General features: G+C 44.3%; 1 protein-coding gene across 2 annotated transcripts in view; it reads right to left on the bottom strand.

Annotated features, from left to right (window-relative positions):
- LOC137631243 (rRNA methyltransferase 2, mitochondrial-like) overlaps window positions 1–24,080 on the bottom strand; it is a 49,332-nt gene that overhangs the window by 5,674 nt on the left and 19,578 nt on the right. For both annotated transcript variants that reach the window (XM_068363027.1, XM_068363026.1), the window contains exons 2-5: window positions 15,527–15,714; window positions 5,352–5,491; window positions 4,858–4,997; window positions 3,771–3,911 (exon numbers count right to left, since the gene is read on the bottom strand). In XM_068363027.1, coding sequence (XP_068219128.1) covers window positions 3,771–3,911; window positions 4,858–4,997; window positions 5,352–5,491; window positions 15,527–15,699 — 594 coding nt within the window. In that variant the 5' untranslated portion in view covers window positions 15,700–15,714. The remainder of the gene's footprint in view (window positions 1–3,770; window positions 3,912–4,857; window positions 4,998–5,351; window positions 5,492–15,526; window positions 15,715–24,080) is intronic.

The raw sequence follows: 24,080 nt of genomic DNA, 5'->3' as shown, positions 1-24,080 counted from the left end.
TGGCCCATACGCACTGACAAATGCCCAACATTCCCTACCCAACCTAACCCTTACCCACATTAACCTAGATGATATCTCCTTCCATTCCACTACTTTACCTGTCATCCATTCACTCAGCAATAAAGCCACACCCTCTCTCGGTCTTCCACTTTCAATCCCAGACACTCTACCAGACATTTCACCAAACATCACTTCACCCTTTCCTTTTATCTTCGTCTCACACAAGGCCAATACATCCATCCTTCTATTCCTAAACGTACTTCCAATTTCACATCTTTTACTCTCTATCGTACTAAATCCACGCACATTCAAACACCCCAAAACTAGAGTGCGGGGAGCAGTCACTCTCCCCCCAGCTCCATCTCTTCAGATACATGATGGTCATAAAAAAGCAGACCATTTCTGTTACCATGGGGATACTGATGTGTGAAGCAAGATTTAAGGAAATGGGAGGAGAAAGAAACATCCTTATAAATAAAAATATCCCACTGATAAGAGAGAAAAAGATTTAACTGATGCATAAGGTAGGCAGAGCATGAGCAATGTCAAGGAAAAATGATATTTTAATTATAAAATAAATTTTTGAATATACTTACCCGGTGAATATATAATAGCTGCTGCTCCAGCGGCTCGACAGAAAAACACACAAAAACTCGCGAGCGATCGCTATGAAGGTTGCGGGTGTGCCCACCAGCGCCAACTATCGGCCAGATACCACATATGCATGTAAACAAGCCTCAATTCTTCTCGTCCCGCTGCGTCTCTATTGGGGAGGAAGGGAGGGCCTTTAATTTATATATTCACCGGGTAAGTATATTCAAAAATTTATTTTATAATTAAAATATCATTTTTAAATATTTAACTTAGCCGGTGAATATATAATAGCTGATTCACACCCAAGGTGGTGGGTAGAGACCAGAGTTAATTAAGTTTACAGCGTATATGCTTAGAGTTTTTGACAGTTATAATATAACAAAACCCAAATATATAGGTACCTGGTAAGGAAGTTGACTTAGACGATTACTCTGCCTTGTAAGTCTGTCTTCCTCACAAAGCCCAGCAATCCTCTTAGGATGCTGAAAGACTCCCAGGAGCTGAAGTATCAAGGGCTGCAACCCATACAAACAGGACCTCATCAAACCCCTAATCTGGGCGCTCTCAAGAAATGACTTTGACCACCCGCCAAATCAACCAGGATGCGAAAGGCTTCTTAGCTTTCCGTACAACCCAAAAAAACCATATTAAAAACATTTCAAGAGACAGATTAAAAAGGATATTGGAATTAGGGTAATGTAGTGGTAGAACCCTCACCCACTACTGCACTCGCTGCAACGAATGGACCCAGTGTGTAGCAGTCCTCGTAAAGAGTCTGGACATCTTTTAAGTAAAATGACGCGAACACTGACTTGCTTCTCCAAAAAGTCGCGTCCATAATACTTAGCAGAGATCTATTTTGCTTGAAGGCCACGGAGGTTGCTATAGCTCTAACTTCGTGCGTCTTAACCTTAAGCAAACATCGGTCTTTCTCATTCAAGTGAGAATGAGCTTCTCGTATTACAAATCTGATAAAATATGACAAAGCATTCTTTGACATAGGCAATGATGGTTTCTTAACTGAGCACCATAATGCCTCAGATTTACCTCGTAATGACTTAGTACGAGCTAAATAGAACTTAAGAGCTCTAACAGGACATAATACTCTTTCCAGTTCGATGCCTACGATCTCTGATAAGCAAGGAATATCAAAAGATTTAGGCCAAGGACGAGAAGGCAGTTCATTTTTGGCCAGGAAACCAAGTTGAAGTGAACAAGTGGCTTTTTCTGTAGAAAAGCCGATGTTCTTACTGAAGGCATGAAGTTCACTGACCCTTTTAGCCGAAGCCAAGCACACTAGGAAAAGTGTCTTGAGGGTGAGATCCTTCAGGGAGGCTGAATGTAATGGCTCAAACCTGTCTGACATGAGGAACCTTAGGACCACGTCTAAGTTCCATCCAGGAGTTGCCAAACGACGTTCCTTAGAGGTCTCGAAAGACTTAAGGAGATCTTGGAGATCTTTATTGTTGGAAAGATCTAAGCCTCTATGCCGAAAGACCGAAGCCAACATGCTCCTGTAGCCCTTAATCGTGGGAGCTGAGAGGGAGCGAACCTTTCTAAGATGTAAAAGAAAATCTGCGATTTGGGCTACAGAGGTACTGGACGAGGACACAGATGCTGACTTGCACCAGTCTCGAAAGACTTCCCACTTCGACTGGTATACTCTAATGGTAGAAGCTCTCCTCGCTCTTGCAATCGCACTGGCTGCCTCCTTCGAAAAGCCTCGAGCTCTTGAGAGTCTTTCGATAGTCTGAAGGCAGTCAGACGAAGAGCGGGGAGGCTTTGATGGACATTCTTTACGTGGGGCTGATGTAACAGATCTACCCTTAGAGGAAGACTTCTTGGAAAGTCTACCAGCCATCGAAGTACCTCGGTGAACCACTCTCTCGCGGGCCAGAGGGGAGCAACCAACGTCAACCTTGTCCCTTCGTGAGAGGCGAACTTCTGCAGTACCTTGTTGACAATCTTGAATGGTGGGAATGCATATAAGTCCAGATGAGACCAATCTAGGAGAAATGCGTCTATGTGTATTGCTGCTGGGTCTGGGACTGGAGAGCAATAGATTGGAAGTCTCTTGGTCATCGAGGTGGCAAATAGGTCTATGGTGGGTTGACCCCAAGTCGCCCAAAGACTCTTGCACACGTCCTTGTGGAGGGTCCATTCCGTAGGAATTACCTGACCCCTCCGACTGAGACAGTCTGCTAAGACGTTCAAGTCGCCCTGGATAAACCTCGTTAACAGGGAGATGCCTCGATCTCTTGACCAAATGAGCAGGTCCCTTGCGATCTAGAACAGCGTGATGGAGTGGGTGCCTCCTTGCTTGGTGATGTACGCCAAGGCTGTGGTATTGTCGGAGTTGATCTCTACCACTTTGTTTCGAAGGAGACTTTCGAATTTCATCAAGGCCAAGTGGACTGCCAAAAGCTCCTTGCCGTTGATGTGCATGCTCCTCTGATACCAAATATGTTGAGAAAACTCCAGGTTATACAGCGAGTAATGATACGTCTTGTCGTTAAGGCCGACAGAGAAGAATTGAGGCTTGTTTACATGCATATGTGGTATCTGGCCGATAGTTGGCGCTGGTGGGCACACCCGCAACCTTCATAGCGATCGCTCGCGAGTTTTTGTGTGTTTTTCTGTCGAGCCGCTGGAGTAGCAGCTATTATATATTTACCGGCTAAGTTGAATATTTAAAATAGAGATTTTGAAAGTGTGCGACTATAAAATGATATTTATGGCCAGAGTATGGCGGGAAGCTAGTATAGTATACTGTATGGCGAAAAGGAAGAAAGATGTAGTGTTAAGATGCCGGAAGAAAAGGATAAAACTTATTTCATGTATAAAACCATGAAGGAAAAATGATGAAATATTTGTTCTCATTCCATTGTTATTCAGCAAGAACTGCATAAAAACAAAACTAATGCTTTTAGCCAATGACCTGGAATTAGATATGCCAATGTACTGAGGAAGTCATAAGAAAATTATGTAAATGACTGCTACGTAGCCATTTAGGTGTGGAAGATAGCTATTGTTTAAAAGTCTTCCACAGGCCAATAACACAAAAAAAAAAAAAAAAATATACAAAGTCCATGGAAGCAAAGTAAATTAAAAATGGGAAGAAAATAATACAGTACTGCACGAGTCTTGTATAGTAGTAAAGACATTTTTTTACTTACCTTACACAAGAAAGATGCATTTAAAGCAGAATGCTGTACTGCGAAATTCAATGCTGAATATGCTAGATCTATTATATTTTCATGGTCCATTGATCGCGTACCAGTTGCGTTAGGCGCCATGTCGGAGAGCACTACGTTAACCTGAAATGAAAGATATGTTACTTCTTCTCCCTCTCAACCAAAGAGAAAAGAAAGCCTTCAGGCAAATCATCTCTAAAATACTATCTAGTGATCACAATGAGCTACTTTATCATCATAGCAGTTATAATATGTACTGTAATATAAAATAAACAAAACACACTAACAGCAAAATTACTAGGGAGATAAATACATAGAAATTATCTAGTGGAAAATTGTTGGGAACAGACTTCTCATAATCCTGAGTAATCACAACATAACAAATGTTTAAAGTAATTCATATTTTAAGGCCACTTTGTCTGGTGGTATGTTAAAGACACTATAATTGTTCTGGCAAAATTAAATATCTTGGCTACAATTTTTTCCTAAATAGATGCATGATGACAGATTTTTCTTAGTAATGGTAAAATGCACAAGATCTCCAACCTTGGTGTTATCTGAAAGGGCTTTGTTAACGTAGTATACTGTACATCTTTGAAGTGTTATAGTCCAAAAGTTGTGTACAAAATCTTTATCTCATAAATTCTTACATGATAATAAAATAAGCATGACACATGAACTAATAAGAAAAGAAAAGGAAAGAGCATTTATACATACAGGCCCAACTAATAGAAGTCTTTTATATACATCTAGGCATGAATGTCTACCTTCCTATCAAGTTTAGCTGAACCCTTTTACCCTGTAGAGGTTGTGTGATATTATGGTAAGCAAGACAAATAGAAAGATGGACAGGAAGACAAATGAGCAAGTCGGACCTTCATTGATAGAGTACCAAGAAGCTGAGTTCACACTGATAAACAGACAGATGTAACTAGTTTGACGATAATTTATTGAAGTGCACATAAGTTATTACAAGGTAAGCATTAAGGGCAAACTAAGAGATATATTTGATGAAAAGACAGTTATTACCTGATTATATGTAGAATAAAAAAAAAAACTATCTCCCTACCTTCTTGCCATCAAGAATTCCTAGTATTTCTTGCTGTGTCTTAGGGTGTGTAAAGTTTTTTCCGCATAAAAATATAGCTCCAGGTAGTGGATGAATGCTCAAGAGATCAACACCAATAACTAGTCCTTGTTTGTGATCAACTGAAAAGAGAAACAAGATATTTTAGCACCAACTTCCTGGAATAAAGGAGTTACAGAAATATCCAAGCACCAATTGATAACATGTGTAAGTATTAAAGATTTAGAGATGCAACCATTTTCATCTCAAAAGCCACTAATTAAAATGACATAAAAATGCCAAATGATATATGACAAAGTTTATCATGCAGATACAGGAAAAAAATTACAATAAACATGACAATTTCAACAGCACTGTATTCTAAATCATTCACACAGCAACGTTTTATATTAAGTTGTTAACTCAATCAATTAAAAAGGGGAGTAGAATTCAAAGAATATCCTGGTTATATTTAGGTGTTCATATATTATCCATACCTTTTGGTAAGCTGTTAACTCTGGAGACAGCCACCTGAGTCCAGGCACCTGGAGCGGCTCCACATTCAACTACTACCTGGCCGTGATGAAGGATTTTGTGACGATCATCAATTTCTATCAACTTGAAGGCACTTCGAGCTCTGTCAGATACAAATAAGACATTTAGTCAAGCACGAAAATGAAAAAAATGAGAGAAAAGTATCTGCATAAAAAGTTAGAGAAAGTGAAAGCTTGTGGAAGTGTTTGATACTTACAGTACAGTCTAACTTAACCATCCTGAGCTTGCTATTTGCAAGTTTGATTATTTGTGGCATGGTCCTGGAATTTCATAAAGCAATATTATTGGTTTTTACTTACAATTAAATTACACCAAAATGTTATTTTCATTAGTAAAATAAATTTTTGAATATACTTACCCGATAATCATGTAGCTGTCAACTCTGTTGCCGACAGAAATCTACGGTCGGGATACGCCAGCGATCGCTATACAGGTGGGGGTGAACACCACAGCGCCATCTGTGGTCAGGTACTCCAGTACTTCTTGTCAACACCACCTCAATTTTTTCCTCGGTCCACTGGTTCTCTATGGGGAGGAAGGGTGGGTCAATTAAATCATGATTATCGGGTAAGTATATTCAAAAATTTATTTTACTAATGAAAATAACATTTTTCAATATTAATCTTACCCGATAATCATGTAGCTGATTCACACCCAGGGTGGTGGGTGGAGACCAGCATACATGTTAACAAAGAAGCTAAGTATCCCGTATTTTATTTTATTAGTTATTCAAAAATAACATAAAATAAATAAGTACCTGGTAAGGAAGACGACTTGAACCATTACTCTGCCTTTATTAAGTACGTCTTCCTTACTGAGCGTAGCGGTCCTCTTAGGATGCTGAACGACTCTTAGGTGCTGAAGTATAAAGGGCTGCAACCCATACTAAAGGACCTCATCACAACCTTTAACCTCGGCGCTTCTCAAGAAAGAATTGACCACCCGCCAAATCAACAAGGATGTGGAAGGCTTCTTAGCCGACCGTACAACCCATAAAAAGTATTCAAGAGAAAGGTTAAAAAGGTTATGGGATTATGGGAATGTAGTGGCTGAGCCCCCGCCTACTACTGCATTCGTTGCTACGAATGGTCCCAGGGTGTAGCAGTTCTCGTAAAGAGACTGGACATCTTTGAGATAGAATGATGCGAACACTGATTTGCTTCTCCAATAGGTTGCATCCATAACACTCTGCAGAGAACGGTTCTGTTTGAGGGCCACTGAAGTAGCCACAGCTCTCACTTCATGTGTCCTTACCTTCAGCAAAGCAAGGTCTTCTTCCTTCAGATGAGAATGTGCTTCCCTAATCAGGAGCCTGAATAGGTAAGAAACTGAGTTCTTAGACCTTGGAAGAGAAGGCTTCTTGATAGCACACCATAAGGCTTCTGATTGTCCTCGTAAAGGTTATGACCTTTTTAGATAGTACCTAAGAGCTCTAACTGGGCAAAGTACTCTCTCCAGTTCGTCCCCCACCAAGTTGGACAGGCTTGGGATCTCGAACGACTTAGGCCAAGGACGTGAAGGAAGCTCGTTTTAGCAAAAAACCGAGCTGCAAGGAACATGTAGCCGTTTCAGATGTGAAAACTATGTTCCTGCTGAAGGCGTGGATCTCACTTACTCTTTTAGCTGTTGTCAAGCACACGAGGAAAAGAGTTTTTAATGTGAGGTCCTTAAAAGAGGCTGATTGGAGAGGTTCAAATCTTGATGACATAAGGAACCTTAGGACCACGTCTAGATTCCAGCCTGGAGTGGACAACCGACGTTCCTTTGAGGTCTCAAAAGACCTAAGGAGGTCCTGTAGATCTTTGTTGGTGGAAAGATCCAAGCCTCTGTGGCGGAAAACCGCTGCCAACATACTTCTGTAACCCTTAATCGTAGGAGCTGAAAGGGATCTTACGTTCCTTAGATGTAACAGGAAGTCAGCAATCTGGGTTACAGTGGTACTGGATGAGGAAACTGCATTGGCCTTGTACCAGCTTCGGAAGACTTCCCCTTTAGACTGATAGACTCTGAGAGTGGATGTCCTCCTTGCTCTGGCAATCGCTCTGGCTGCCTCCTTCGAAAAGCCCCTAGCTCTTGAGAGTCTTTCGAAAGTCTGAAGGCAGTCAGACGAAGAGCGTGGAGGTTTGGATGTACCTTCTTTACGTGAGGTAGACGTAGAAGGTCCACTCCTAGAGGAAGAGTCCTGGGAATGTCGACCAGCCATTGCAGTACCTCTATGAACCATTCTCTCGCGGGCCAGAGCGGAGCCAACCAACGTCAGCCGTGTCCCTTTGCGAAAGGCGAACTTCTGAAGTACCCTGTTGACAATCTTGAACGGCGGGAATGCATACAGGTCGAGATGGGACCAATCCAGCAGAAAAGCATCCACGTGAACTGCTGCTGGGTCTGGAATCGGAGAACAATACAACGGGAGCCTCTAGGTTATCGAGGTAGCGAACAGATCTATGGTTGGGTTGGCTGACCCCACAGGGCCCAAAGTCTGCTGCAAACATTCTTGTGAAGGGTCCACTCTGTGGGGATGACCTGACCCTTCCGGCTAAGGCGATCTGCCATGACATTCATATCGCCCTGAATGAACCTCGTTACCAGCGTGAGCTTTCGATCTTTTAACCAGATGAGGAGGTCCCTTGCGATCTAGAACAACTTCCACGAATGAGTCCCTCCCTGCTTGGAGATGTAAGCCAAGGCTGTGGTGTTGTCAGAGTCCACCTCCACCACCTTGTTAAGCTGGAGGGACTTGAAGTTTATCAAGGCCAGATGAACCGCCAACAGCTCCTTGCAATAGATGTGAAGTGTCCTTAGCTCCTGATTCCATGTTCCCGAGCATTCCTGTCCGTCCAAAGTCGCACCCCAGCCCGTGTCTGATGCGTCAGAGAAGAGACGGCGGTCGGGTTTCTGAACAGCCAAAGGTAGACTTCCTTGAGAAGAAAGCTGTTCTTTCACCACGTGAGAGTAGACCTCCTCTCTTCGGAAACAGGAACTGAGATCGTCTCTAGCGTCATGTCCTTTATCCAGTGAGCCGCTAGATGATACTGAAGGGGGCGGAGGTGGCGTCTCCCTAACTCGATGAACAGGGCCAGCGATGAAAGTGTCCCTGTTAGACTCATCCACTACCTGACTGAGCATCGGTTCCTTCTCAGCATGCTCTGGATGCAATCTAGGGCTTAGTAGATCCTTGGGGCCGACGGAAAAGCCCGAAAAGCTCGACTCTGAAGATCCATACCCAGGTAGACAATGGTCTGGGATGGGACGAGCTGGGACTCCTCAAAATTGACCAGGAGGCCCAGTTCCTTGGTCAGATCCATAGTCCATCTGAGAATCTCCAGACAGCGACGACTTGTGGGAGCTCTTAAAAGCTAGTCGTCTGACGGAGCCGGACACAAGATCATGGTACTGCTGCACAGTCTGTGAACTGTCAACCATGGGGAAGCGAGGAAGTACAGTGACAACCCGAAGCTGTCTAGACTGTCTGGGTCGTACAGACAACTCCTTATCGGGTTGCTGAGTATGCCGCACTGCGTCACAACAAGTCACTTCTGCTGGTTGTTGAACGTCTTCCCAGTGACACACTGACTCCGTAAACAAAAAATCCTCTAACAAGGACTAAGCTTGGACTGCATGTCTTGCAACAAAGCTCAAGGTCTATGGGAGCAGGTGTGGTAACAGACGGGGTTAGCGACTGAAGTGGAACCATTACCCTCCCTGGAAGCATGTTATGCTTAAATAAAAGTCCATAGGAGGCTAAGCAGCTAAAGGCTCCTCTCCAAATGACAGAGTCCTCAAGGGAATATCAGAAGGAGGGAGAATAGCACTTTCTCATCTACAGGAACCATATCCGAGAAAAGCTAAGTTCTCTCAGTGAGGGTTTCACTGGTGCAAAAGCAGCAGACTAGAAGGCAACGTTATGAAACTGCTTGACAGTCTAGTGAGTTGGCAACAACCAAAGATGTGTGACTGAGGAGCATGCGGTAAGGTATGCAGAGCATGCTGTATGCAGAGCATGCTGTATGTAGAGCATGCTGTAAGGTAAGCAGAGCATGTTGCATGGCGTGCGGCTTATGCTGCATGGGATGAGGCTCATGCTGCATGGGATGAGGCTCATGCTGCATGGTATGAGGCTCATGCTGCATGGGATGAGGCTCATGCTGCAAGGGATGAGGCTCATACCGCATGCGTTGAGGAGGATGCCGCATAGTATGAGGCTCCTGCCTCATGGGTTGAGGCGGTTGCCGCATAGCATGAGGCTCCTGCCTCATGGTTTGAGGAGGATGCCGCATAGCATGAGGCTCCTCATAGCATGAGACTCCTGCCTCATGGGTTGAGGAGGATGCCGCATAGCATGAGGCTCCTGCCTCATGGGTTGAGGAGGATGCCGCATAGCATGAGGCTGCCTCATGGGTAGAGGAGGTTGCCGCATAGCATGAGGCTCCTGCCTCATGGGTTGAGGAGGATGCCGCATAGCATGAGGCTCCTGCCTCATGGTTTGAGGAGGATGCCGCATAGCATGAGGCTCCTGTGAGGTTCCTGCCTCAAGAGTGCGTCTGCCTCAAGGGTTGAGGAGGTAGCTGCGCAGAGAGAGGCTCATGCTGTGAAGAATGCGGTTGCTGCATGCGTTGAGGCGGCTGCCTCATAGCATGAGGTTCCTGCCTCAAGAGTTGCGTCTGCCTCAAGGGTTGAGGAGGTGGCTGCGCAGAGAGAGGCTCTTGCCTCAAGAGTTGAGGCTCTTGCCTCAAGAGTTGAGGTTCTTGCCTCAAGAGTTGAGGTTCTTGCCTCAAGAGTTGAGGCTCTTGCCTCAAGAGTTGAGGTTCTTGCCTCAAGAGTTGAGGTTCTTGCCTCAAGAGTTGAGGCTCTTGCCTCAAGAGTTGAGGTTCTTGCCTCAAGAGTTGAGGCTCTTGCCTCAAGAGTTGAGGTTCTTGCCTCAAGAGTTGAGGTTCTTGCCTCAAGAGTTGAGGTTCTTGCCTCAAGAGTTGAGGCTCTTGCCTCAAGAGTTGAGGTTCTTGCCTCAAGAGTTGAGGCTCTTGCCTCAAGAGTTGAGGTTCTTGCCTCAAGAGTTGAGGCTCTTGCCTCAAGAGTTGAGGTTCTTGCCTCAAGAGTTGAGGCTCTTGCCTCAAGAGTTGAGGCGGTTGCCGCATAGCATGAGGCTCCTGCCTCAAGGAAAGTGGAGGTTGCTGCATAGCGCTGGTACCTGGCAACTCCCAATGCGGCAGCTCACGTATGGAGGCAGGAGGAGCCTCAACATCATACGTCTGGCAGGGTGGACTGCGCAGAGGTGGAGGAGCGCTCGCAGGAGGAGGTGTGCTAACCTTCTCTGCCTGAAACTCCTGCATCAACACCGCAAGCTGAGACTGCATTGTCTGCAGCATAGACCACTAGAGTTTAAGAAAGACAACAACAAACGGAGCTACTGTCCGTTGAGACTGAGGGTCTAAAACAGCTGGTGCGGCAACAGACGGAGTTACTGCCTGTTGCGATACCACCTTGCCTCTCTGGGAGGTGTGCAGTTGTCGTACTGCAGCAAGTCCGAACTGACCCAGTGCTAATGGCACCACCTAGGAGTTGGACTTGCGCGGAAGGGACCGACTTGCACTTAAAAGCTGCAAGATTTGGTCCATGGTTTCTGCGAGAAACCTATTCCGCAGACGAGGAATAAAAGGGCTCTCTCGTCTTTGTGTGGGTGGGGTGATCACGTCGGCTACGTGAGTTGGTTACACCCGAAACCACGGAGGGAAACGTCTGTTCGTCGATCAAGGCCTGATGAACCCATAAGTCCTTCGACGTTACTTCTCCCCTGCTTGGGAGCTTGTAAGAGGTCCCAGACTAGGCGAACAACTGGCACGAACAGACGAACCCTCGAACGCAACACTGTAACACTTTGCGCTTATCACTTTATCACTTTTGATTTTCTGTTTGCACTTATTTCACTGAACTCGAAACTTTAAGTGGTTTGTACCTGAAACACGCAATTCTATCCTTCATTAAAAGTTAGTAATTGCGAAAACAGTATTACAATGTAACAGAAAAACATAATGAAAGATAAATAATTCAGTGGCTGGAAAAGAGACTAAACACTAGATCAAATAAACTACGTTTAAAATCTCTCACCGCATAAAGCCTGAGAACAAGAATAAAACTCTAGAAACGTTTACCTTCTACCCCTAAAGAGACTAGGGAGAAGAGCAAAAACGATAACAACGTTACCCGCTTGAACGAAACGTTTATCCTCCTCTCTCTCCCTCCGTCTCTATCTCTCTCTCTCTCTCTCTTGACTTAGAACCTGAGAGATGAGCCCAATTATATATATCGTTAAAACATATTATTGTTAAAGGAAAAAAACTGAAAGATTTCCCAAATAAAAAGTTCCTTTATTAGAATTAAAACCATTTAAGCTAAGAAAGAATGAACAAAACGATAGAATCGTTCTACTCTTACTGCAACGTGACACCGTGAATACTCTCTCTCTATCGTAACGATAGAACGCAAGTTGAACGTTCTGAACGTCAACAACTGCAGAGACAAAACAAAACGTTAGTTCAACTTTGAAAACAGTACGAGACTATCAAAGAAATTCTTTCAAAAACATTAAAATAGCATAATATGTTAACAGGTAAAAACGAAATGACGGGCTCAATGTTAATTAACTTCGGTTCCAAGAAAAGACCGCCTACTATTAGGAAAGGTCGAATATAAACAAATATAAAAATTAATTTTAATAAGTTTATAATAAAAGGAAGTTAATCGAAGAGGCCTATAAAAGGCGGAGAGATATAAAATAAATCTATAACTTTTGTTAAGCAAAATTAAGAAAGAGAGTCTATACTCTCTTCGACACCAACACTTCCGTCTAAGGGAAGGGTCGGCCATTAAAAGTGAAAGAGAGTTCATACTCTCTTCGTCACCAAAATTAAATCAAAAATTAAATCAAATTAATTCCAAAAACTTGCTAAGCTAATGATAAAGCTTCCTGAATAGCGAAGGCTAAACTCTAGAGCAAATACATCACCAAATCGTGAGCAATAACTCCAGAATCAACAGCGTATCCATGTAGGTCTAGCCGGAGGCACGACAGAGGAAAAATTGAGGTGGTGTTGACAAGAAGTACTGGAGTACCTGACCACAGATGGCGCTGTGGTGTTCACCCCCACCTGTATAGCGATCGCTGGCGTATCCCGACCGTAGATTTCTGTCGGCAACAGAGTTGACAGCTACATGATTATCGGGTAAGATTAATATTGAAAATATAGTTTTAATCCCGTTCTTAGAATGTACCCTTCTAGTTGGATAGAAAGCAAACTTCACGTTGAGTGAAGGCCAATGTCTTCTTATACAATACTCATATGAGCATCAAAAGACTGCCACTGAACTCATCATAGGTCAGGTTTGGTGCTTGAGGTCAAATGTACATTTATTCTGCTTTTGGCATGTAAGCCTTTGACAAAAAGTACAAAGATTGATCAATATATGGATTTAAGTCGGGCACCCTATTCTATTGTATTTCTCTTCCTCTTGTTTTGATAAAGTATAGTTTATATAGGAAATATTTAATTTAATGTTACTGTTCTTAAATATTCCCACCATAGCCTTCAAGAGGAACCTTTCAGTCATGTATCGGTCTCTGAATGCTGGATGATCTAGAGCGATGATATTACCGAAAAATCTCAAGAATGTCACGTGGCATGAGAGAAAAGAGAATGGCATGATCTTGGTATGTAATACTTTTCCCTTGTGTATGCGGGGGGAGATCATCGGAGATATGTAGCTACGTTGATTGGACATCTCGCTCCCTGGACAGGTTCGCATGAAGGCGATCGAAGAGAAAACACGCACACCTGAAAAGTAAAATATCAAAAAGTCCAATGACAGTCTAGGGAGACAGAGGACATGTCCGATCTCTACCGAGTCAAAAAAAAAAGTGACGTACCTCAGAGCTGTGAGTGTATATATAGAGGAGACTGGATACCCCCCAGCCACCCCCAACCTAGTGGTTAGGCAGGGTTGCCACCTCGCACTTTAAGTCTAATGGCTACCTTCCAGCTTCGCCGAAAGATAATCCAAATATATAACGGAATGTTTGTTAGTATGGGAACAATTCCTTGTACTTACCCTATCACCTTGTGAACAAGGTGAGAACATACTGGTACGAAAGAGGCGAGTCCCAATGCTTGTTCGCGAAGGGACAATTCTTGGCACGCACTGCTTGTCTCCCTCCCAAAAATTAGAAAGAAATTGTCCAGGAAGGGGAAGAAGGGCAGGGCCTTATATTTCTACCGACAGTGCACATAATAATTCTCATGACAGAAGAGCACCAGCAGCAGGTATGTGAGCACCTTTAATGCATACCAATAAGTATACTCGGCACCACGCTGTCTCTCCCATGGGGAGGAAAACAGTAGGAGTCACACGTATGTGACTTCCATTGATCGGCCTTTCTTGATGCCTTTCTTGTAGGCTGGTCTTGAAGCATGGTAAGATCCCATAAAGAATAGTGTGAGTGTGTAGGGATCTGGCCCATGCATAGGGTTGCTGCTCTTTGAGAACTAGCGCATGGAGATCTAGCATATGGTATGTTCCCAGAACGTATTTGAGGGGATTCAGCATGAGGGGATCTAGTGAAGTCTTCAAATAGGCCTAGGATGCACTGGCAAACGTAAAACTGAAGTCTACCCTTACTAGAAGGTGAAGGTGCACTTTCTGGAGGAGGTAGTGAGAACTAATGAGGGTGTTCTCCTGTAGGAGAATGTGCAAGTACAGGAGAGCACTCAAAAGCTATTGCGAACAGGTACAGGAGCGCATACACAAGAGTCCTCAATGTTAAGATATCGTCTTTTCTTTCATCTTCGGTGAAAGAAGTCAAGGAGACTCTTGGAGCAGCACTGTTTCTCCTTGGGAGAAAAATGGTTGAAGTGATGCGTACGGAACTTCCATCGATCGCTCTTCGGATTTGTTCGACCATAGAGGGAAAAGAAGAAATGAGCCCTTCAATCCTAACTGGTAGTGTGAAGAGATGAATGTGAGGCCGAAGAGGAAAAGGAACTTGAAGTGTTGTTCAGGCCGATGAAGATGCTCCAACAGAGAAAAGGTGATGGTAACTCCATGAAAAGACACCACAAACAGGTGATACTGTATGTCCTTTGCAGCCTTCTGGGAATGGGAGAACATTGAAGGATGGCAATGACCTTCTGCTTCACACTCGGCAGGCGTAAAACCTTCCTATGATGGTGCACATTAATGTCTAAGGATTGCCGACCTCCTTAGGAATACACTGACATCGTAACCATGTCACACAAATGAAGGACTAAACAACAAATAGTAATACTATCTAACAGAAACAAGAATGTGGATATCAGCAGGTTTGCATGGAAAACTGTCACAAGCTAGTTATCGGAAAACTATTGGAAATCTTGTCTTTCCTTCTAAATATCCTTTGCCAACAATGATCTGCTAACATAATTATCTAAAAGACAAAAACAAAAGGTTAAAATTGCCAGTTGAGGACACCAAAAGTACATCTGTACTATGCAGCAGCTGAAAACAAAGTGAGGGATGAGTGGCCTGACGGGTGGGCAACACCTCCCCGCCACCCAGCAGTAACTACCACCACTTCCTTAAAGTTTTAATAGTCGTATTCAGCTTCACTGACAGCATACTGTATTCCTATTAAAGGACGAGATTTGGCATGTGTAGGAAAAAATGGCGTAAGATTCAATAATGGATTTGTATGTGCATGTGAATACTGTATAGCCATTTGAGGTAAAGTGTACATAAAGTACTTTACACTTCTTGCAGATATCACCTGAATTTTCCTTGAAATGTTAGTGGGTGGTTAGGTATGCTGAAATGATTATCAACAAATCATCTTATTGAAGTAAGAGAATCACTTCTGCACAGTCAAATGGTGAACAATACTAAAGCACAAGATACTTTCCTAAAGAAACACAATAGCAAGAAATTTTTCCTAATGAGAAAATAGTATAAAAAGACAAAAATGGCCAATTAGAATAACAATTTCCACCGATATACCCTATTCTACAGAAATCATAATCTAACTGCCTTAGAAGATATATCATAGTACATTAGTAAACTACGAATCTGGTTTCAAGTAACTTGATCAATAACTTACCTATAGTGTTCATAACGGGCCAATTTGACATAAGGGTCATTGAGCTGTCGAGTTAACCAATCTTGAGAACTTTTGCTCTTTCCCTTTAATGATTTTGGAACAATCTTGCTCAAAGCCGATGATGTATGAAAGCAAGCATAGGTGATGGAACTCAGTCTGCTTCTTATAATCATCTTCTAAATCATCATCTGTATAAAAAAGGAGCAAGTATAATAGTATTATAAAAACTAATAGAATAGTTGTACATGCATAATGAACAATACATGAACAACAGCATTAAAAGAATTGCTATTGCAGACAAATCTATACTGCTTGCAAAATAAAAATAAAAATACCATAACTTCAGATATGAATTGATAGGGTGAATTTGTCTCTATACTTTGGATTATGTGCAAGGAACATGACACTGTAGTAAATAATTAGCCCTCCATACAGTCAATACCATACTGGTCTTTGGGTATGAAATGAGAGATTCAAATAATCATCCAAAATTTATGATGTAATCTGTATACTTCACAAAAAAAAAAAAAACGTGTTTACAGAGACCAGGCAAATAGATTTTAACATGATTTGCAGTAATTTGAAAGCCCAAAGTTTGTAAGCAGTATATGGGAAATTAGGATCAAATGCTTCAAGTTATTGTATACCCTAATACAATTGGACTTTTTTACTTCTACAAGAAAATGACAAATTCGTAGGTGATTTGTATTTTTCCTAACGATACAAACTTTAACTATCTATAAGGGTATAGCCTACTTTTGGCGAAAGCTGAAAGGACGAGCAATTAAAATTTAGCGAGAATTAACTACCCATCCCGCTAGTTAGCCTGCTACCCCTCCCACTCACACACCTGTGATTGCACTCGCTTTACTTAGAGATAGAACTTTAAGGGGGACAGGGTTGGCGGGCAAGTATGTATAAATAGCTAAGGTTTGTATTATTAGGAAAAATACAAATTACCTCTGAATTTGTAATTTGTTATGAAATGGGAACAAATTACCGCTTGCCTGTACATACAGAGCTTGATGTTTTTATCTTTTGGCAAAAGAAGCAAGCGCACAGCGAAGCAAGAACCATTAGATTTTGGGTAAATCATTTTAAACAAAAAATATGTTTTCCTGTAGTAAATAATGTGATTTCACCAAATTTGACTTCACTTCAATTACCAGTTTTAGTGAATGTTTAGTAGGGAACGAAGTCGCTGAACTGGTTATTCTGTTTGTTTGCAGTTGAAATGAAGGTCAAATTATGTTAAATCATGTTATTTACTACAGGAAAACATATATCTTCTGTTTGAAATGTTTCCCCCTCCGTAAATATAATTTTACCCAATTATTATTATGGATGACAACATCACGGATTATTAAGAATTCTCGTTTTCCATGCGAGCATCAGGCCTGGTAACCCAACTTAGCAATCCCAATTCTACAGTGTATATTTATCAATATCATTACCGTTGGCTACACTTTGACCTAGCTATTAATTGATAGAGTGCCTGCAAACATATTTCGCGAAGCAAGCAGTTAGGAACTCGGGAACCAGTCACAGGTAAACAATGAAACTTCACATTATTCCATAACCTGATTTAAGCCAGTGACCTTTCTCATATTTCTGTAGGAAAATTGACAATCAATTATGTCAAATTATTATTATTATTATCTCTTATTATTATTATTATTGTTGTTATTATTGCCATTATTAGTATTAGTATTATTATAAAATGTTATTTTTATTAATAAAATAAATTTTTGAATATACTTACCCGATAATCATGTAGCTGTCAACTCCGTTGCCCGACAGAATTCTATGGAGGGATACGCCAGCTATCACAATACTAGAAGGGGGTGTACTTACCAGCGCCACCTGTGGCCAGGTACTCAATTACTTGTTGTTGACACCTCCTCAATTATTCCTCGGTCCACTGGTTCTCTCTGGGGAGGAAGGGAGGGTCGATTAAATCATGATTATCGGGTAAGTATATTCAAAAATTTATTTTATTAATAAAAATAACATTTTTCAATATTAAACTTACCCGATAATCATGTAGCTGATTCACACCCAGGGAGGTGGGTGAAAACCAGTGTACAAGATTAAAGGATAGCTAAGTATCCCATATTTCATATAACAGTTATCTCAAATAACAATGAAATAATAAGTACCTGGTAAGGAAGTCGAATAGAACCGTTACTCTGCCTCTTTATTTAAAGTTCGTCTTCCTTACTGAGCGCAGCGTTCCTCTTGGAGGCTGAATCAACCCAAAGGTGCCAAAGTACACGGGGTTGCAACCCCTACTAAAGGACCTCTACCAAACCTTTAACCCAGGCGCTTCTCAAGAATGAATAGACCACCCGCCAAATCCAAGGATGCGGAAGGCTTCTTAGCCTACCGTAACAACCATAAAAACAACAATAAAAGTATTCAAGAGAAAGGTTAAAAAAGGTTATGGGATTAAGGGAATGTAGTGGCTGAGCCCTCACCTACTACTGCACTCGCTGCTACGAATGGTCCCAGGGTGTAGCAGTTCTCGTAAAGAGACTGGACATCTTTCAGATAAAATGATGCAAACACTGACTTGCTCCTCCAATAGGTTGCATCCATTATGCTCTGCAGAGAACGGTTTTTATTAAAGGCCATCGAAGTAGCTACAGCTCTTACTTCGTGGGTCCTTACCTTCAGCAATGCAAGGTCTTCCTCCTTTAAGTGAGAATGTGCTTCTCTGATCAGAAGCCTTATATAGTACGAAAGCCCATTCTTGGACATGGGTCTCGAGGGTTTCTTGATGGCACACCATAAGGCTTCTGACTGTCCTCGAATAGGTTTAGACCTCTTCAGATAATATTTGAGAGCTCTGACAGGGCAAAGAACTCTCTCTAGTTCGTTACCTACCATGTTGGAGAGGCTAGGTATTTCGAACAATCTAGGCCAAGGACGTGAAGGAAGCTCGTTCTTTGCTAGGAATCCAAGCTGAAAAGAACATGTTGCAGATTCGGTTGTGAAACCAATGTTCTTGCTGAAGGCATGAACCTCACTGACTCTCTTAGCTGTTGCAAGGCAAACGAGAAAAAGAGTCTTGAGGGTAAGGTCCTTGAAGGAAGCTGACTGGAGAGGTTCGAACCTAGATGTCATAAGGAACCTTAAGACTACGTCTAGATTCCAGCCTGGAGTGGAAAGACGACGTTCTTTAGACGTCTCAAAAGACTTGAGAATGTCTTGAAGGTCCTTGTTGGAAGACAGGTCCAAACCTCTGTGGCGGAGAACTGAAGCCAACATGCTCCTATATCCTTTAATCGTAGGTGCTGAAAGGGATCTCTCATTCCTAAGATGTAGAAGGAAGTCAGCTATTTGGATCACAGAGGTATTGGTAGAGGATATTGAATTGGCTCTACACCAGCTTCGGAAGACCTCCCACTTAGACTGGTAGACTCTACGAGTGGAAACTCTTCTAGCTCTGGCAATCGCACTGGCTGCCTCCTTCGAAAAGCCTCTAGCTCTAGCGAATCTTTCGACAGTCTGAAGGCAGTCAGCCGAAGAGCGTGGAGGTTTGGGTGCAACCTGTCTACGTGAGGTTGACGTAGAAGGTCCACTCTTAGAGGTAGAGTCCTGGGGAAGTCGACTAGCCATTGAAGTACCTCTGTGAACCATTCTCTTGCAGGCCAAAGGGGAGCAACCAGCGTCAGCCGTGTCCCTTCGTGCGAGACGAATTTCTGCAGAACTTTGTTTATTATCTTGAACGGAGGGAATGCGTACAGGTCGAGATGGGACCAGTTCAGAAGAAAAGCATCCACATGAACCGCTGCAGGGTCTGGAACAGGGGAACAATAAAGCGGAAGTCTCTTGGTTATGGAGGTGGCAAACAGATCTATGGTAGGTTGACCCCACAAGGTCCAAAGTCTGTTGCACACACTCTTGTGGAGGGTCCATTCCGTGGGAATGACCTGATTCCTTCTGCTTAGGCGATCCGCTGAAACATTCATATCGCCCTGGATGAACCTCGAGACCAGAGTGAGGTTTAGACCTCTTGACCAAATGAGGAGGTCCCTTGCGATCTCGTAAAGGCTCCTCGAATGGGTCCCTCCTTGCTTGGAGATGTAAGCCAAGGCTGTGGTGTTGTCTGAATTCACCTCCACCACTTTGCCTAGAAGGAGGGACTTGAAGTTCAACAGGGCTAGATGAACTGCTAGCAGTTCCTTGCAGTTGATGTGGAGTAATCCTTGTTCCTTGTTCCATACTCCCGAGCATTCCCGTCCGTCCAAGGTCGCACCCCAGCCCGAGTCCGATGCATCTGAGAAGAGATGAAGATTGGGGGTCTGGATGGCCAATGATAGACCCTCCTTGAGAAGGAGATTGTGCTTCCACCACAGGAGAGTGGTCTTCATCTCTTGGTTGATAGGGATAGAGACTGCTTCTAGAGTCGAGCCCTTGTCCCAATGAGCTGCAAGATGGAATTGAAGAGGGCGGAGGTGGAGTCTTCCTAGCTCGACAAACAGGGCCAGTGATGAGAGGGTCCCTGTGAGACTCATCCACTGTCTCACTGAGCAATTGCTCCTCTTCAGCATGCTCATGATGCACTCTAGGGCTTGGCTTATCCTGGGGGCCGATGGAAAAGCCCGAAAATCCTGACTCCGAATCTCCATTCCCAGGTACACAATGGATTGGGAGGGAATGAGTTGAGATTTCTCTATATTGACTAATAGACCTAGGTCTCTGATTAAGTCTAAAGTCCAATTGAGGTTCTCCAGACAACGACGACTCGTGGAGGCTCTCAACAGCCAGTCGTCTAGGTAGAGGGAGGCTCTGATGTTCGACAAGTGTAGGAATTTCGCTACATTCCTCATCAGATGAGTAAAGACCATAGGAGCTGTGCTTAGGCCAAAACACAGGGCTTGGAACTGATAGACAACCTTTCCGAAAACGAATCTCAGGAAAGGTTGGGAGTCTGGATGAATGGGAACGTGAAAGTATGCATCTTTCAAGTCCAACGAGACCATCCAGTCCTCCTGTCTGACCGCTGCTAAGACCGACTTGGTCGTCTCCATCGTGAACGTCTGCTTGGTGACATACTCGTTGAGAGAGCTGACGTCCAGCACCGGTCTCCAACCTCCTGTCTTCTTGGCCACAAGAAAGAGACGGTTGTAGAAGCCCGGGGATTGATGGTCCCGGACTATAACCACTGCCTTCTTCTGCACAAGTAGCGACACCTCCTGTTGCAATGCTAGCCTCTTGTCCTCTTCTTTGTAGTTGGGAGAGAGGTTGATGGGTGATGTGGTCAGAGGTGGTTTGAGGCAGAATGGAATCCTGTAACCGTTCCTCAGCCAACTGACAGACTGTGCGTCTGCACCTCTCTTCTCCCAGGCTCGCCAGAAGATCTTGAGTCTGGCTCCTACTGTTGTCTGGAGAAACGGAGAGTCAGTTCTTTCCCTTAGATGTCCTGGATCCTTTCCTAGACTTGCTCCTGTGAGAGTCTGGACGGGAGCTTCCTCGGCTGGGGGCTCTACCACGAAAGGGCGGTATGAACCTCGTAGCCGGGGTATCAGCCACTGGGGAGCGATAAGTCTTGGGGACTGAGGTGGCAACCTTAGACTTACGAGCCGATGAGGCTACAAGATCGTGCGTATCCTTTTGTATCAGGGCAGCAGACAAGTCCTTAACTAGCTCTTCGGGAAAGAGGAACTTCGAGAGCGGAGCAAAAAGGAGTTGTGACCGTTGGCAAGGTGTAATGCTGGCGGAAAGGAAGGTACACAGTTGTTCCCTTTTCTTCAACACCCCTGATACAAACAACGACGCTAGCTCGCCCGATCCATCTCTGATGGCCTTATCCATGCAGGACATTAATAGCATGGCAGAATCTTTGTCCGCAGGAGAGGTTTTCTTGCTGAGGGCCCCCAGGCACCAGTCGAGAAAGTTGAACATTTCAAATGCTCTGAACATCCCTTTCAGTAAGTGATCCAGGTCTGAGAAGGTCCAACAAACCTTCGAGCGTCTCATAGCAGTTCTCCGAGGCGAGTCCACCAGACTTGAGAAGTCAGCCTGGGCAGAGGCAGGTACTCCCAAGCCTGGTGCTTCCCCTGTGGCATACCAAACGCTCGCTTTCGAAGTGAGCTTCGTTGGAGGGAACATGAAGGAAGTCTTGCCAAGGTGTTGTTTAGACTGCAGCCACTCCCCTAAGATCCTTAAAGCCCTCTTGGAGGATCTAGCTAGGACAAGCTTAGTATAGGAGGACTTAGCTTGTTGTACGCCTAGCGAAAACTCAGATGGTGGAGAGCGGGGAATAGCAGAGACAAAGTGGTCTGGGTAAATCTCCCTGAGTAGAGCCAAGACCTTACGAAAATCAATAGACTGTGGAGAAAGCTTGGATTCGTCCACGTCTGATGAGGGATCAAGGTGTGCCTCCTCATCATCCGACACCTCATCACCAGAGTGTAGCGAAGAGATCGGACAAGAATGCTGAACCGCAGAGTCAGAACGGGTAGGAACAATAACAGTGGTTTCCTCTTCCAGTAACTGTTGAGGGAAAACCTGAGGCTCAGACTGCAAAGGCTGAACAACAGACGAAGCAGAAGGAAGGCGCATGGGTGAAGGAGGTTGACTCCTAGCAAGAGAGGTTGAACCCAAGGATTGCGCTTGCTGAGCGGAGGACGGAGGCGGAGTAGCCCGTTCCTGTTCCTGTGAGATGAGCGGAGCATGATGAGGTTGAGGCTGCGCAGAACAAGGTAAAGTTCTCGCAAGCTGAGGCTCCTGAGGCGCAAGTCCAGGGTGTAGAGGAGCTTGCCTTGAGGAGGGTTGAGCTCGCTGCAGCGATGGCTGAGCAGACTGACTCATGGAAGGGAGAGGTTGTTGTACCCCAACCGAGAGTTGCACCACTGGTGGAGCAGCAAGGGGAGGAGGAGGAAGAGTGGAATAACCCTCCTGATCCCAAAGTAAAGGTTGCCTTAAAGAAGGCTGAGGCTGAACACCACTGGGAACAGCGAACTCCGAAAGTGGTTCAACATCGTACGCCTGGCAGATGGTGCTGCGACCAGGCGGAGCGAGCGCAGGCGGGGCGAGCACAGGCGGAGCGAGCACAGGCGGAGGGAGTGTAGGCGGAGGCGGAGGTGCAACACTCTCAGCCCGACACTCACGCATCAAGTCCGAAAGCTGTGCTTGCATGGACTGAAGCAGGGTCCACTTGGGATCGGCAGAAACGATAGTAGACTGAGGTAAAGCCTTAACAGTCGAGCTCTGTTGTGGCAGAACCTTACTCCTCTTGGGCGGAGTACAGTCGACAGATGACTGAGGCGAGTCAGAGCTGAGCCAATGACTGCAACCTGGCTGAGCACTCGCGGACTGGACTCTACGTTTAAGCGGTCTCGAGACCTGAGACCAACGTTTCTTCCCTGACAGTTGATCAGCGGACGAGAATAAGACGGGCTCAATCGTCTGCAGGTGGGAGTGACGGTCTTTGGAAGACACGCCCGCAACCACCGAGGATAGTTCTGTGCGCCTAACAAGGCCTGCCGAACCCTTAAGCCCTTCGACATTGCTTCTCCCCTGGGCATGGGAGCTTGCAAGAGGTCCCGGACTGGGAGGACGACTGGCTCGCACAGAAAAATCCTCACGCACCACACTGGCACTAACACTAGCACTTGGCACTGCACCGACACTAGCACTCGTCACAGCACTGGCACTAACTCCACCCACTGCACTCTTGACCTTCAGTTCTTTAACTTCGGCCATCAGAGACTTATGGTCACTTACCACTGATTCTACTTTATCGCCTAAAGCCTGAATAGCACGCAAAACAACTGACATATCAGGCGGAGGGCACACAGTAGGTTCGGGGGTAGCCACTACAGGGGTAGGAAAAGGTAGGGGATCATGAGGTGAGGAAAACATAGAAGAGTGAGAAGAACTCCTCCTAACTCTACCTCTCTCTAACTTAGTTGAATATTTTAAAAGACGGACAAATTCCAATTCCGAAAGTCCGGTGCATTCCTCACATCGATTTTCTAACTGACAGGGCCTGTCCCTACAGTCAGAACAAGCGGTGTGAGGATCTACCGAGGCCTTCGGAATACGCCTATTGCAAGACCTACATCGTCTATGGGAGGGGGCTTGCGAAATGTCAGACATCTTGTAATCCAAAGAGTTAGCCAAAGGGGGATCCAAAAACAAGCAAAAATCGTTAACCGTTATATCAGTACTATATAAAAGCTATCTAGCTAATATAAGAAGGATTCCAGTAATGCGACAGCCGTTAATCTGAGAGAATACTTCACCAAATATCCGTGAATAAACTCGAAGACCATAAGCGTATCTCAGAACGTCTAGCCGGAAGCACGACAGAGGAATAATTGAGGAGGTGTCAACAACAAGTAATTGAGTACCTGGCCACAGGTGGCGCTGGTAAGTACACCCCCTTCTAGTATTGTGATAGCTGGCGTATCCCTCCATAGAATTCTGTCGGGCAACGGAGTTGACAGCTACATGATTATCGGGTAAGTTTAATATTGAAAAAGAACTGGTTAAATTGGAGCCTTTGTATATCAGCGGCCAGTTCCTCCAGAGAGCATAAAAT

This window comes from Palaemon carinicauda, chromosome 39 (assembly GCF_036898095.1).
Source record: "Palaemon carinicauda isolate YSFRI2023 chromosome 39, ASM3689809v2, whole genome shotgun sequence".
In the NCBI taxonomy this organism is placed as follows: domain Eukaryota; kingdom Metazoa; phylum Arthropoda; class Malacostraca; order Decapoda; family Palaemonidae; genus Palaemon; species Palaemon carinicauda.
The sequence above is the reverse complement of the archived record's forward strand: the minus strand, read 5'-3'. Positions and strand labels throughout refer to the sequence as shown.